This window comes from Elephantulus edwardii, unplaced genomic scaffold, assembly GCF_000299155.1.
Source record: "Elephantulus edwardii isolate Elephantulus edwardi_28Jun2011 unplaced genomic scaffold, EleEdw1.0 scaffold00103, whole genome shotgun sequence".
Classification (NCBI taxonomy): Eukaryota; Metazoa; Chordata; class Mammalia; order Macroscelidea; family Macroscelididae; genus Elephantulus; species Elephantulus edwardii.
This window is the reverse complement of record NW_006399853.1, coordinates 766,640-783,184: the sequence shown is the minus strand read 5'-3', so window position 1 is coordinate 783,184 and position 16,545 is coordinate 766,640. Positions and strand designations below refer to the sequence as shown.

Below are 16,545 nucleotides of genomic sequence, written 5' to 3'. Positions count from 1 at the left end.
ACCCCCAGTCCACTTTACTATGAAGCTCTTATTCTGGATTCTTGTCATGCCAATAATACCTAAGCATATATATTCCTTTTATACAGTTCTCTACATTGTCTGTTTCAATGTCGTGTACATTATTTATCCCCTTTTTCCTTAGTTTCCCCTAACCACCATGTCAGTCCTGTTTTATAACAATGGCATTATGCAGTATTTGCCTTTTCATGACTGAGATACTTCAATCATCATAATGTCCCTCCAGGGTCACCCATTTTGTATAATATTTCATGAGTTCTTTGTTTTCCAGTGCTGCATAATATTCCAGTTTCTCTATCCATTAATTTGTTGATGGGCAACTTGGGTTGTTTCCAACTCTTTGTTATTGTTAACAATGCCACAATAAACACGAGTGTGCATATATCTGTTTAGGTAGTGTTCTGGTTTCTTTAGGGCATATTCTCAATAGTGGAATTGCTGGGTCAAATGGTATTTCTATTTGTAACTTTTTGAGAAAGCGCCATAGTGGTTGCACCATTTTACAATCCACCAACAATGAGTAAGGGTTCCAGTTTCTCCACAACCTAGCTAGCATTTGTTGTTTTCTGCTCTATTGAATTTTGTTGTCTTATAGAGCAGTTTTATTCTACACTGAAGGATCACTAGGAGTCTAAAATGACTCAATAGCAAAGAGTTTTATTTAGTCTGAATTATATTAATTTTTCTCTATAAAGCAGGCATATGTTATTTTCATTTTACAGATGAGAAAAATGAAACTTTGACTAAGACACTTGCTCAAGGTTACACAGCCGAGAAACATTTGGGCAGGAATGTGAAGTAGGCCGACTGACTCTAAAGCTTACCCCTTAAGGACAATAAGCCTACTAAATCTGCAGGGGGCTTAGGAATTCTGAAACTAGGGTCCCTAACATGATAATGAGAGATTCATTTGGGGGAATCAACCTACACCTTCATTCAGCCAAAGAACATTTTCAATTCTTTGGGGAAAAGCATTTCCATTTTATCCTGAGGATATTTCAGCTGGAAAGGGGATTTATAGCCAGACTTTTTCAAATGTTACGGTTAAGTGATGGGTGAAATACTCCCCTTCCTGAGACTTTTCATGGATTGAACTGTGTCAGCTTGGTTAGGCTATGAGTCTCAATGGGTTAGAATTAATGTAATTATATGGTTGGGTGATTATGTGATGATGTAATCACTTTCCATGATATCATGTAATTCTTCAGTTGTGATGTGTCATAAACCCTGGTCTCTTTGTGTTAATGAGGCATGGTTAAAGTTATGTTAATGAAGATTATTTTAATGAGACAGGATTAGGGTGGGGTGCAAGAGCTCTGATCCAATCCTAGTGGAGTTTCCTTGGGGTGTACTTGTATCATCTTTTATCTCAATAGAGGACCTGGCACGCATTAAGAAAGAGCCAAGGGAAGAGCTCATCCTTTTGATTTGGCATGGGGTCCTTTGGCTGAGAACCTCCTAGACCCAAGGGAAGACCAATTGCTAAGACACATAGAGATCTTCAAGACCACTTGGATCTTACAGTGTGAAAGAAGACAAGGGCCTTTCCTGGAACTTCGAGAGAGAGAGAAAGCCTTCCATGAGATTCAGATTTCTAGCCTCCTAAACTCTCAGAGAATAAATTTCTGTTTGTTAAAGTTATCCACTTGTGGTATTTCTATTACAACAGCACTAACTCTCTACTATACAACTCAATCTGAAGTATCTATACATGTCAATGGGAGGCATTCAGGAAAGAAATTAATACCACAAAACTGCTAGGCCCACAAATGAATGGAAGTATGAGGAGAGACTGAACAAGGAAATCTCTCTCCAGGGAAGGCACTGATTAGAATGGTATCACCACCAGCTATTATCCATATAATTGGGGCTCATCAACCAAAAATCCAAAGCAGTTGCCGTTAAGTCGATTCCAATTCATGGCTCTTGGGTTGTACAGCAGAACTGTGCTCCACAGAATTTACAAGGCTGTGACCTTCAGAAATAGGTCACTAGATCTTTCCTTCAGGGAGCCTCAGAATAGATTCAAACTGCCAAACTTGCTTTTCAGTTAGCATTTGCGCCATCAGTGATTCAACTGAGGCCCATGTTGCTGCTGTGTTATTATGCACCATCGAGTCAGAATGGACTCATAGCTGATCCTTCAATGGGTTTTCAGAGGCTGTACACCATCTGATCATCTTTCCTCCCCAACCCCCACACTGAGGCCCATAACAGGAGCCAATTTAAGCCAACAAAGTAACTTCTTTTTATTTCCTTGTAGATGCTTCCAGCCTCTTCCCCAGCCTCATACACACAGACGTTAGCTGGATTGAGAAGAGCTGGCCAGAAATCAGTCAGCAGTCCTGTAGCTGAGACTTCAATCAGAGAAAGAATGAAGACTCTTACAGCAACACCATCCTGGGGGTTACAATCAAGAAAATACATGGGGGTTGATGTTGATTTTCATCTCCAAATGACCTTTCTTTCATCTGTATCTACCTAATCAACCAAATCATCAAAGGTACAGGAAAGAATGAGGATGAGGACATACTCATGAAATAAGCAGAATAGTCACATCGAGGTTTAGCACTTTAATCACAAAGTCTTAAGGTGAAAGGGACATTATTAAGCTACCATTTCCAAACCCCTCAATTTACATAATAGGTACGTCATTCAAGATCATTCAACAAGGGAGCTCTGTGACCTAGTGGCAAAAAGCTGCGCCCAAAGGTATGTGGTTCAAATCCACCAGATGCTCAGCTGGAGGAGGGGAAATCTCTTCCTGTGCCAGTCAGATCTGATTCGACAGTACACAGCAAGGGGGGTGGGGGAGAAAAGATCATTCAGCAAGAAATAAGGAGGTTCCAGAACAGAGTTTCTGGTTTTATTCACAATCAACCTTTGAGCATTGCAAATTTACTCTGCTATTTGAGAAAAACTTTTTTCCCTTTTCTTTTTGAACACTGTTTTTTGGGGGGTGGGGGAGGGATTGAGGGAAAGTTTACAGAGCAAATTCGTTTTCCATTCCACAACTTACACTCATTAGTTGTAATCCCTTCACTGTTACAACATTCATCCTCATTCATCCCTACTGTTGTTAATCACCATGGAGTCAAGCACACCTATCGACATTTATCAAAGTTCATAGAGTTTCCAGAGGCATGATGTTTAGGAAGTGGATGCCACTCCTGCCATTTGTCCGTTTCTGTTCCTTCCTGCCTCTGTTTCTGGACAAGTGCAGCTCTGTTGGTCTCAGCAGTGAAATCCTCTTGGAAGTTATAGTTCACTCACTCACTAGGCTTGTCTATTGCTTAGCCAAAAGGTGATTCCTAGGAGCAGTTTTTCTTTTTTTAAAAAAAAAGAAAGAAATGCTCTGGAAACCCTAAGTCTCTGTACACTTTCATTAAAATTAATTTAAAAAAACAAAAAAAAAGAAAGAAATGCACTCCCCCCCCCCCGCCATAGTTCTTGGGACAAGAAATGCACTCTTTTGATGTCCAGTTCACAAGGTCCACTCACCCTTCGTGGGTGAGCATTTGCTTCTCCATTGTCTTTGCTGATTCCTGAGATATTTAAGCCAAAGTCAGTACTGTCCGTGTGCACATTATTGACAACCTCCTGAAGAAAGAGGAAAATAGTGAGAAGTCAGTGTGGAACTCAACAGACACATGCTGGCTGTCTCTATCTATCCTGCCATGCAAAAATCAAACACTGACTGCCAGCCACTTCTGTAAGAGGAGAACTTCGTGTGTAATGTAGCCACTTTTGTGCGGACTCTCAACTCAAGATAAACTCTGCCTGTCCCATGTGGAAGGTGCTGTCCCTGGAGGAATGAAAAGACACACGCCATGGACTTGGAGTGGTTTTTCCAGGGAAGGAAACAGTTTCATCCCAACCTCTCCTTGGGATGCCTCTTTCTAGAAATATGATGGCAATTGCCTTTCCCACTGTGGTTCTGAGCCATCACATCGACTGAATGATTTTAGGGGGAATTTTGACAACTGTCTCTTGTCATCTTAGGAAAGGGTTGTCTCACCTTTTCTGACTTAGGATGTTTTGTAGCCAAAATTCAGTGAAGTCAATCAACCTCCTCTGGGAGGCCACCCTAACCTCCCTCACTCCCCGCCCTGTCCTCCCTCACTCCATGCTGTCCTCCCTCACTCCCTGCCCTGTGCTCCCTCACTCCCTGACCCATCCTCCCTCACTCCCCGCCCCATCCTCCCTCACTCCACGCTGTCCTCCCTCACTCCCCGCTCCGTCCTCCCTCACTCCCCGCCCTGTGCTCCCTCACTCCCTGCCCCGTCCTCCCTCACTCCATGCTCCGTCCTCCCTCACTCCATGCCCCGTCCTCCCTCACTCCCCGCTCCGTCCTCCCTCACTCCCCGTCCTGTCCTCCCTCACTCCCTGCCCCGTCCTCCCTCACTCTCCTGAAACCATAGAGCCTTTTAGAGGTTTGAGTTTTCTCTTGAACAATTGACTTTCATCAGTTTGCCTTTATATCTTGCCAGACATCTTTGACTTTGATTCTTTCTATTCCTTTACACAGTCTCCACTGGTCCTCCTCCCTGTGACACCTCGGAGGTTGAGGTGCGGACTTCCTGAGCATGCAGGGATGTGCACTCTTGCTGCCCTCTTACCAAAAGGCACAGCAGCCTCCTCCAGAAATTCCAGTATGGCGGTCTGGGGCGGGGACTAGTCACATGCACTTTGAAGAAGTTCCTTGGAGACTGTGAGCACAATTATACTGAAACTACCCCTGGCCTACACGTAAGAATGTAGAGGTAGGTTTAGGGTAGGAAGACTTGCCTCCTATAATTACAGTGAAATGGAAGGGCGAGATGCATAGAACCCAGATCCTCCTTCTCAGAATGGGCCCACCTCAGTAAGCACTTAAATCAGGGAAGGCTGTAGGGGAGAAGGAACCCCATTCATATCAGAAGCATTAAGAAATCTAGGCATTTATTTACCTACACTGGAGGAAAAGCTACAATTTAATTAGGTCACACAGCAATTTAAGAAATAAAAGTCCGGGGAGCTCTGGTGGCCTAGTGGCAAGAAGCTGCAACTACAATCCCAGAGGTGCATGGTTCGAATCCACCAGATGCTCTGCCAGGGAAGGAGGGACAATCTCCTCCTGTACCAGTCAGATCTGATTTGACGGCACACGCACACAAAAATAATAAAATTAAAAAAAAAAAGAAATAAAAGTCCTCAAAAATTACCCAATTTGGCTTTTTTTCTTTGAATTCTCTCTTAGTCAGCTCACCAAAACCAATGTCACGCAAAGCCATTCTGACCTGTTTGGGATGCTCTGTCCTGAGAGGTTTGACATCACCTGTCTTCCCCACTGAGGTTTTGGGCCGTGACTTCTGCTGATTGATCTTGGGGAGATTTTGGCAAATGTCACTTGTCATCCTGGGGAAGGAACAAAGATCTTGGTGGAAATTATTCTAAATACAAATTTGGATAAACAATGAATGTATCACACTTAAAACTTGTTCTTCAAATATATGCAAAAATAAACAAATATATGCAGATCCCACCTAATAGGTCTTGCCATCTGCTTCATCCACTCACCTTGTCACAGTCCCCCCATTAGATTCCTCTGAGATGGTCTCCTCCGGGAGGTCTCTACCCTTCCATTCCTCCTTTCTACCCTAAGGTTTCAGCCCATGTGTAAATAGCTTTGTGTTCTCAAAGATGTAGCGTAAGTTTTCCTCTTGTGTTTCTTCCTCTCTTAAGGGCCTTCTTGTTATGTAGCCTCTTAAAGCCCCTCTCACCACCGCTGTGTCTAATTAACAGCAAAAGGAGCTGGAGGTGCACCTTGTGGAAATCTGCAAAAAAGGCCCAACCACCGTGCAGAGAGGAAAGGAGGGTTCTGTTGCTCCAGAAATCATTCTCTCCAACACTCAATTTCTCCACTTAGTCTAGTCATTCCTCAAGTGCTCTGCCTCCCAGATTCCTCTTCATCCTTGGTCACCTTCCCTTTGCCCACTATCTTCTAATCTGAATAGAACTGATATTCTGACCTATTACTTTTTCTTTCTTTTTTTTTTTAATTACTCTTAATGAAAGTTTACAGAGACTTAGGGTTTCGAGTCATTCATTGTTGCTCTTTTCTCCCCTCCCCCCATTCTCTCTTCTCCTTGAAAAGAAAAACTCTTTCATTGTTATGCAACCCTTCCCCCCAAGTCCACTCCACTATGCAGCTTTCACTCTGGACTTCTGTAATGACAAGAATACCCATTCATATATAGTTCTCTCCCTCATCTGTTTCAATGCAGTATACATCATTCTTCCCCTCCTTCTCTGTCTTCCCTCAACCCTGATGTCAGTCCCGTTTTACAACAGTGGCCCTATGTAATATTTGTCCTTTTGTGACGGAGATATTTCACTCAGCATAATGTCCTCCAGGGTCATACATTGTATGTAGTATTTCATGAGTTCCTTATTTTTCAATGCTGCACAGTATTCCATAGTGTGAATATACCAGAGCTTCTCTATCCATTCATTTGCTGATGGGCACTTGGGTTGTTTTCAGCTCTTTGCTATTGTGAACAAAGCAACAATAAACATCGGTGTGCACTGACCTATTACTTTACTTGGACATTGTATTTCTATGAGGTCTAAGACAGTAATTGCATTACACCACTGACTCATACTGTTGCTGTTGTGTGCCACTGAGTTGAGTCAGAACTGACTCATAATTCACCCTCCAGTTGGTTTTTAGAGACAACTACATAGAAGGAGATCGCCCATCCTTCTCCTGTGGAACACCTAGTGGGATTCAAACTGCATGCCTTTGTGATTGCAGTCCAGCTTCTTACCTCTAGGTCCCCAGAGCTCCCAATGACTCATACACACCTTGATTTAATTCAGATCTCTAGATCTTTGATTTCAAAATGGAAAACTATTTGTTGTGACTTCTTGGCTAGCCTTTGCTACAGGTTGACTTGTGTCTCCCATAAAGATGTATGTTCAAGTACTAACCCCTGTAGCTATGAATGTGACTTATGTGGAAACGGTATCTTTGCACATGTAATCGGTTAACACGAGGCCATGCTGAAGGAAAGTGGTCCCTAATGCAATATGACTGGTACCCTTTTAAGAAGAAGAGACAGAAAGGGAAGGAAGCCATGTGAAGTCGGAGCAGACACTGGAGGGAAGCTGCCATGGCCAAGGAACGCCTGGGACCACTAGAAGGAAAAAGAAAAGCCTTTCGAGAAAGCGTGGGCTGACAGCACCCTGACATCAGACATCAAGCATCCAGAACCGTGAGAGAATAACGTTGCTGTTCTGCTTCACAATCTGTGACTCTGTTTTATGACGACCCTGGGAAACTATTGTTCATTACTGCTGAACTCGAACCAACATCTAGCTGATTCTCCAGTGGGTTTTCAGAGGCGGTAAATCACACAGAGGGAAAGTACCCTTCTATCTCCCACAGATCAGCTGGTGGATTTGAACCACTTGCCTTTGTGTTGGTACAACTCCTTACCCACAAGGACACCAGAGCTCCCTGGAAACAGACAGCTTCAACATTATTCTTTTAAATTTCACCTTGCTGCTTTGGGTTTCTCTCCCAAATTACCAAGACCTTTGGAGATCTTTGGGCTGTCGCCCATCCCATTAGTCAACCTTCCACACCTTAGCCTCATCTGCAAATCCATATCTGGAAACTTCCTCTCTGATATGATACGCAAGAACTAGGAAAAAAACTTTCATTTGCTAACACCCAGTCTCATGACGCAATCTCTCAATTCAGTAACTGTAATTTGAACATACAACTATAAATAAAAGCATCCCTCATTACTGTCCTAATTATCCTTCCTGATTCCATCTTTGTGCGTGCCATGTACAATACTCTATCTAGAGAGGATGTGAAGTAACCCCGACCTGTCAAACGCGCCACCACACTTCACCTCCCAAAACAGAGCACTCCCAACATTTGTTCACAGGATGCTGAAGAAGTTCCAAAACTGAATGTGGGCCTGAAAATAAAATCACCAGAATCCAAATGCATTCCAAAAACCAGGCTCTTCAAATGTTCCTCACTGTTTCTACGATCAAGTAGTTAACATTTATTGCTGGAGTCTGACTAGCTTTATGGAAACTATAAATAAGAGAATAACACTGTCAAAAGAACAGCACTGAGCAAAGGTGGCCTTAGGCAGAGGCTTCTCCTGAGTATTAGCATCAGGCACAAGCGAGCCCCAGTCATTCTCAAGAGCTGTGCCCAACAGCCCTGCGAGGAGTCCTTCTCGGGCTACAGACAAAGGAACTGGAGTCACAAGAACAGGGAACTCAGTAGGAGCATGCAGAACTCACACTTCTTTGGGACCTAATACATTATTTATAATCATGATCTAAGACTCCTTTTTCCCTAATTTTTGGTATGACATGAGTGAGGGTTTACAGAGAAAATTGGCCTTCCATTCAACCATTCGTACATATTCTGTTTTATGACATTCATTCCAAGGCAGCCCACAAAGTGCGGTACTCTTCTTGTTCCTCCCTGTAATTCTCATTTCCATTAATCCTTCTATCTTTCTCTTCCTGCTTTGGTGCTTTATCCCTGGACAAATGCTACCTTTATGATCGTGTATGGCTGAATGATCTAAGGAGTAAATATCTCCCAGTGTTAGTGTTCACCTGACGGACTTCTAAGACGTACTTCGTTTTCAGGAGCATTATGAGATTTAAAAAAAAAACAACACAAACCAACACCACACCAAAGCTTCTGTTCACTGCCTGAATGTCTGCATGACCCATTCAGCTTTACTCATCCCCTGGGGTCTGGACTTTATTAAAATATCACAACTAGCCAGGCCCTGATGCTCCACAGCTGGACCATCCCCCTGGGCAGCAGTGCCCCACAGACAGCACGTCTAAACAGGCTATAACAGGAGTGTGTATTGGGAAGTGAGAAATAGAGGAGCAAAGGAGGACACAGAGGACAGAGTAGGGGGTCCTTGTGCACAAATGAAGTCTGTCCAGAACAGACAAAAGACAGAAAAGCTCCAACTAGATGTTATAAAGCTCTTTTGAGATCTGAGGCTTAAATTTGAGAAGCTGGATAAAGGCACACAGATGCATGTAAGAAGCAGAGGGCAAAGTAAGAGAAGAGGTCAGCAGTAGGACAGCCTGGGAAAAGGCCAAAGTGTGGACTTGAACTTCCTAGTTTACTGCATATCTTTAGATGTGAGGACATGTGTGATGTAGGAGTATGAAAAGAAGTTACAAATAAAATTAAAACAAAACCAAAAGAGGCTAAGGAGCAGTACTTCTTGAGTGTGCCAAGAACTCACCATGTGCCAGAAACTTGATCCAAGTTTGTAAGTAGCAGAGCCAGGACTAGAACCTGGGTCTTTCTTTTTATCTCTGAGTGCCATACTCTGTACTCTACATGGCCTCAAAAGATAGCACCGCTGGATAAAATAATTTTCAGTACAGCCCAGAGAGACACAGTGTTAGAGAGACCCATGGCCAACCCTACCAAGGACATAGGACCACAGTCTGGTCTTGCTGTAGACAGCCATGGACCGGAACATCTTCTGGAAGGAGATCCCACAAACGCCCCAAGTCGAGATGGTCGAGAAGGAACACCTTCACTTTACCTTCTGGTCTTCCCTGCACTTCTTAGTGGTAAATTATTTTCTGCTGTGGCAAAAACAAATATTGGAGGAAATGGAAAGAAAGTCATTTTCGAGAGACAGAAAGGGTGAGATTTCTCAGGTATACATTTTCTTTTACATTGTTCTTCAAATTTTCTACTACATTCTTTTTCTCTGGTATTGTAATCTATTCTAATGTATCTTGTTATGCATCAGAGAGCTGGACAATGACTAGGGAGGACAGAAGGAGAACTGACGCCTTTGAGCTGTGGTGCTGGAGAAGAGTATTGAATGTACCATGGACTGCCAAGAAAACAAAAACAGATTCATCCTAGAAAGAGTTAAACCAGGCTACTCCTTGGAGGCAAAGATTCTGGGGCTTCATCTGATATACTTTGGACATGTTGCAAGGAGAGACAGGTCTTTGGAGAGGGACATCACGCTGGATAGAGTGGAAGGACAGCGCAGGAGGGGAAGACCCTCTATGAGGTGGACTGATTTAGTGACTGGGGGAATCGGGATTGGTGTGTCAGAGGCAATGCGACTGGCACAGGATAGAGCAGGGTTTAGGGCTGTTGTACATAGGGTTGCTATGAGTCACAAACGACTCGACGGCACATAACAACAACAACATTCTAATGTAGAAAGACGTAACATCACCAGCTATGAGAAGAGGAAGCTAACTTTACTAAGAATTTCCGTACATAGAAAGATCGCAAAGGACTCAGATATTTTAAGAGTTTGGATATTACGGACCTAGCGGCAACTCCAGTACAAACTTGCTTTACAGCTGCTATTTCAACATGTTTTCACTGCACACCATTTTTCTGCAGTGTGTGAGACAATCCAGATAATCACGATCTACCTGTTTACCTTAAAAGAAAAAGTGGGTTGTTGTTTTTTTTTAAAAAAAAAGTGTTAGGGGAGCTCTGGTGGCCTAGTAGCAAGAAGCTGCACTACAATCCCAGAGGTACAGAGTTTGAACCCAGCAGATGCTCTGCCGGGGAAGGAGGGACAATCTCCTCCAGTACCAGTCAGATCCGAATTGATGGTACACACCCAAAAATAATAAATATTTTTTAAAAAGTGTTGTGCAACTATCATGGGAAAAGATAGGCATCAAATTAGCATTCTATGAATCAGAGCATATCAATAAGATTCCCGGTGGCTCAGTAGCTATATCTAACCTAACAACCACCCAAGGTAGCCAAGTTCAAGACTCTGCATTTGGAGGTAGTTCTTGTGAAAATACCTCTTGCTTGGACTCTTCAGCCGAGACTCAGCCCTGGCTATTTTTAATTAATGCTCCTCTTGGTTTCCTGGTCCCTACATGAAATGTTAAAGCCTGTGGCTTAACAAGTGCCTTGTAAACAGGACAATGATCTGCCTTGGTTTATAATTACTTCCCCCACTTACAGACTTCTAAGTCAATGTTACTACCAAACATAGGGCCTTCACTTTAGATCTTTCCTCCAGCCAGCCTCCTTGACTGCTAACCTATATAGGGTCTTTGCATTATATTGATCATGATCTGGACTGATGGCTTTCAAAAGCATTTCATTATCTATACATGAGCTATTAGCTTCACCAATACTCCTTTTCATGTTGTTTTCAAGATAGATAATAGGTCTTCCTAACTAGAAAAGTTTTCTGTCATTTATCCTCTTCTAACAGCTCTTTCCATCTCTAAAGAAATGAAAGTAAAGTTGGCCTTACAAAAAGCACCCATGATGCACTCGGGTTTTCCTTTCATTGCTGTAAAGCACACATTCCTCATAAAAACATCAACACGATTCAGGGGATGTCAATGTCCGGATAATTAATTTTAAACTGTCCCCATTGGAACTCAGAAAGGCCTTGAGATCTTTCTTGTCTACTCTTTCAGTGAAGGGTGTCTGGGAATAACGTGAGGAACAACCATCATCTGAAAGACATAACAAAGCCCCCTTTTGGGGAAACAGCTATGTACCTGTGTCTGATGCTTTTTTAATAATTTTGGGGTATTTCTGAAATTTAACAAAATAATAGCTCTCAAATTCCATCAAAACGGTTTCAAGATCAATGTTGTCACAAACTTCAAAGCGTCGTAACCCCAGTTTGGTTTCTTGCTCCAGAGTACTCGCCGTGTCAACATATCTGGTGGTTTTGCAGAAGAAAAAGGAAAACAGCAAAACAACTCTGAGTGAAACAAATAAAGACAAGCCTTAAAGAGAAAAGAATCCCTCAGTGATTATGTTAGCGATATTTAACTATTGTCTTTCAAAGCAGCTGCCCTGAGAGTTACTTACTTTTTCAAGTAATGCCACCATAGATTAGTACATCAACTAAGAAAGTAAGTCATGCATTTTAAACTTGACACATTTTCAGACAAAAATAGACATTTACCCAGTTCATTGCCTCCTTATTCACCTGTCTTCACTATGTCTCAAAAAAACCCAAAACCCAACCCAACAGGAAAAACTCAAATCAATCCCAAATGGCAAGATTTGCCATCACTCAAATAATTAAAAAAAATATGTCATAAAAAAAAAGTCATGAGCTCTGAAGGATATTCCAAAGCTATACTGACCGACAGGGAGCTCTGGTGGTCTAGTGGCAAGAAGCTGCGCTGCAATCCCAAAGGCACACAATTCAAGGCCACCAGCTGCTCCACAGGACAAGGATGGGCAATTTCTTCCCGTGCTATTAACTGCCTCTGAAAACCCTGGAAGGTCAGCTATGGGTCAGTTCTGACTCTACAGTACACAACAACAACATACTAACTGGCAGTATAGCAAGGTAGAAATTTAGATGTCATCTACCTGGGGTGTAATGTCTGTAATCTTTTTAACCAATCACCCATTATATGACAAAGTTTATAGCATCTTCACCGTGTTTAATCAATTCAACTAAGACTGTCCAACTTAAAGAAGTAAGAGCTTAAGTCTCCACATCCTCTAAAAGTGCAAGTCTTAATTTTTAGCTCTTAACTTCTTTGTAAAACCATAGCTCTTAACTTCTTTGTAAAACCAAGGCCCCTCTCTAAAAAAAAAAAGTGTACTTTTGCAAGTATACACACATAGCACATAATTTCAGGGGCTCTCCATCCTTATACCCTCTTCAGCTCATTCAAAACAAAACCCCATTATCAAATAGACTCTGACTTAGAACAATGCTTTAAGACTGCAGAGCTGCCACATAGAGCAGGGTGCCCCAGGGTGCAAGCTTCACTGAACCAAATCGCCCCTTCTTTCTCCTGTGAAGCAGCTAATGGGTTCGAACCACCCTCTTTTCAGTTACCAGCTGAGTGCTTAATTAGTGCTCCACCAGGGCTTCTCAAGCTCATCCAAGAACATCAAACTAAGAAGTCAGTGTACTGTACCATTGCAGAAAACAGAATGGGAGTTGCTAAAAAAAAAAACAAAGACCCTCAAAACAGCACTACCACATGGCCAGCAATTCTGCTTCTCACTATATACCCCAAAGTTGAGAAAGCAGAAATTCAAGCAGACACTTATACACCAACGTTCACGGTAGTACTACTATTCACAATACCCAAAAGGATTGGAACGATCTGAATGGCCACCAACAGATGAATGGATAAACAAAATGTGGTACGTACAGGCAACCAAATGGAAAAATTAAGTCTTGATACATGCTACACAATATTATATGTTAATATAAAGAGCATGCACATTATACGGATTTTGCAAACCACAAAACCTTCTCCTGGGTTCAACTCAACTCAGCTCACTGCTCACGAGTTGGCATGAACTTACAGCTGACTCTCTGGCAGGTTTTCAGAGGCTGTAAATAGCATGGGAGGAGGTTGCTGATCTTTCTCCGGAGAAGCAGCTGGAGGATTTGAATTGACTGCCCTTGGGTTGACCTTGACACTCCTTACTCATTAGGCCACCAGAGCTCCCTGGGTTAGTTTCCTAAATCTACTCTGTGTTACATGCATTGTTATATATAGAATATACGGCAAAAAAATCACAAAACAACACATAAAGTATGACTTCATTTACATAAAAAGTCCCGAAAAGAAAAAGGTACAGAGATCAAAGTTTTTTAGTGATTACCAGGATATGAGAGAAAAGACAATGAGGAGGTTCACAGTGATGAAAAAAATCACACTGATTAAGGGTAGGGCTGCAAAAGCAATTCTTAGGATTACTGTTGTATGCCTCTAAACAATTGAATTAGCAAAATTTGTGTAACAGGAATATTTATAACAACAACAAAAGTAGCTTCTGAAGATGCTTACGTAAAATTATAAACACGTGGTATTTGGCTCCTTGGTGTGGAGTTTGTAGTTGTTATGTGCCATGGCGTTGCCGGCGACTCACAGCAACCCTATGTACAATAGCTCTGAACCCTGCCCTCTCCTGAGCCAGTCTCTTCGTCTCTGCCACACTCAATAGAAACCCTGGAGACAGTAACGAGCAGCTCAGGGCAAGGAGATGTGTGTATGGCTTGCACTGGCATCCCGGCCCTCCGTTATCTGATCTCAGCACTTCCACACACACTCAGACTTGGGGCTTGCTGGCTGTTTACCTAACTGTCCCACTTTCTCCTCTACAACTCTGCCGAGAATGTCCTCATCACTGCATCTGTGTGTCTATATTCTAGGCATCTTTCAAGACTAGCTCTCTTCACCTTCTCCACACAGCTCCCTGTTTGTTAAGTCCATCTCACGATTCTCTATCTTCTTTGCTAAATTCTAACTTAGTACTTGATTGTAGAAGCTCTCTCACTCACTCTTTGGACAGTGTCTTTTAAGACACTGAGATTAAGAGTGAATGAAATTGAGAAAAAGCAATAGAAAAATTTCAAAAATATTTAGAGCTCACTTTACATCTCGATAATCCATTCATTCATTCATCCATCTCGTAGCAGGTCTCAGGAAATGATCAATTCCAGTGGAATTTTTATTGATTCAAGATACAAAGGGCCATCTAGTGGCAGAAAAGGGAAAGGGATGCTTTGTAAGTACAGAAGGGCTAGGGTGGTGGGACATCTGTGGCTGTGCCCTTGGGTAGAGTCAAAGCAGCTCTATGAACAACAAGCCTGAGCCCTGCCCTATCCTGTACCAGCCTCCTCATTTCTGACACATTTGAGGCCACTGCTGCATCTGGGTCAATCCTTCTCTCTGTGGGTCTTCACCTCTTTCACGGACCTTCCATCTTTCCAAGCTGATGTCCTTAGTAGAGGAACAGCCCCTACAAGCAACACGTCCAAAGCATGAGAGATGCAGCTCTACCATCTTTGCCTCCAAGGAGCATTTTGGATGCGCTTTTCCCAAGATTTATCTGTTTATTCTTTTGGCAGTCCATAAGATATTCAGTATTCTTCTCTACATGACTCAAAGGCATTAATTTGTCTTCTGTCATCTGCATGTGACTTTAAATAAAATACTAAGTCAAGAGATGATGCATATAGTTCTTATTTAGCCTTACTTTAGTTTAAGAAAAAGCCTTGAGCCCTTTTCAATTATTTAAAATTTGCACTTATAGTAAGTGGAGGTGATTTTGATAAAGACTTTGTTTTGCACAGATTGGCTCAAGGAGCCCCAGTGGTGCAGTGGTTTAAAAGCTTGGCTGCTAACCAGAAAACTGGTGGTTAAAACTTGTCGGCTGAGACAGATGTGACAATTCACTTCCATAAAGAGTACAGCCACGGAAACTCTATGTGGCCACTCTATCCCAACCACAGGATCACTAGGAGTTGGAATTGACTCCACATCAGTGGGTGGTCTCTTCCACAATCAGCACCAGGAACACTCTGATTGCTAATAGTGAGCTTCATCAAAAATTCTGTCCACATATGTAGTCAGTCTGATTTCTGTGCAGTCTATCAGATGAGGTCCATGTGTACAGTTGCCATCTATATTTCTTAAAAAAGACATTTGCAATGAATATGCCATTGAAGGTACAAAAGTCAATTATTCTACCCCCAGCCGCCTCATTTCTGTCACTAGGTCCACATTTACCAATGACCATTCCTTCTTCATTGTTTCCAATTTTTACATTCTAGTTACCAATTATTCTTAATGCATCCTGATTGCATGCTTGGTCAATTTCAGACTGCAAAAGTTGGTAGAAATCTTTCATTTTTTCCTCTCCGGCTTTAGCTATTTGAATAACAGTGGTATTAGCAGGTTGTCTTGTAAGCACAGAGTACCCTGTCTATCACTCACAGGATAGACGCTGAAAAAAATCCCCTTACCTATGGCTGCAACACCAGTCTTTCTCATTATTTCATTCCTGGAAGAGTACAATTAATGATTGTCTAATTAATTGTCTAACTCAAAGTGACCGGTGCTAGCTCATCTCAGCTCACTAATGCCTTGTATGTCTATCTTTATGCCTTCCATCTCATTTTTTACAATGTCCGTTGTTTTTTTTTTTTACATTCACAATTCATATGTTACAATTCCAATTACTAGTGGATGTTTAAAGCTGTTCCTTCTTATCTTTTAGTGTCTTCCAAGGGTTCTACCTTCAGTACTTTATCTATTTAACTGTACAAGTGTGCTTTATCATTCATAGGCTTTTCGAAGGCTGTTATATCAGAAGGAGCTCACCAATCCTTCTTCCTACTCTATCTTAATTTGGGAACTCTGTTTTAGTACAGCACTTGGCACACAAGCTCTGTATCCATAAGACTGGACAATAAATAAGCAAACATATACTTTGGTCATGGGGCCAGGAGGAACCATTCCTTGGAGAAAGACATCATGCTTGGAAAGGCGTAGGGCAGTGCAGAAGAGGAAGACCCTGGATGAGACAGATTGACTCAGTAACTAGAGAAACGCATTTAGGTCTGTTAAAGAAGATGAGATTGGCTCAGGATAAGGCAGGTTTCAGAGCTATTGAGCATAGGGTTGTTATGAGTTACAGGCCATCAATAACAGCAAAGTTCAACAGAGTAGCTGTTAGATAAAGTGGAA

At 42.2% G+C, this 16,545-nt stretch overlaps 1 protein-coding gene across 1 annotated transcript in view; it reads right to left on the bottom strand.

Moving 5' to 3' along the window:
* The window catches only part of KATNAL2 (katanin p60 subunit A-like 2), a 58,143-nt gene that overhangs the window by 37,982 nt on the left and 3,616 nt on the right, over nt 1–16,545 (bottom strand). Inside the window, exons 2-5 of the mRNA XM_006891693.1 lie at nt 11,584–11,750; nt 9,618–9,660; nt 5,298–5,415; nt 3,520–3,618 (exon numbers count right to left, since the gene is read on the bottom strand). Of these exons, the coding sequence (XP_006891755.1) occupies nt 3,520–3,618; nt 5,298–5,415; nt 9,618–9,660; nt 11,584–11,656 (333 nt within the window). The 5' untranslated portion in view covers nt 11,657–11,750. The remainder of the gene's footprint in view (nt 1–3,519; nt 3,619–5,297; nt 5,416–9,617; nt 9,661–11,583; nt 11,751–16,545) is intronic.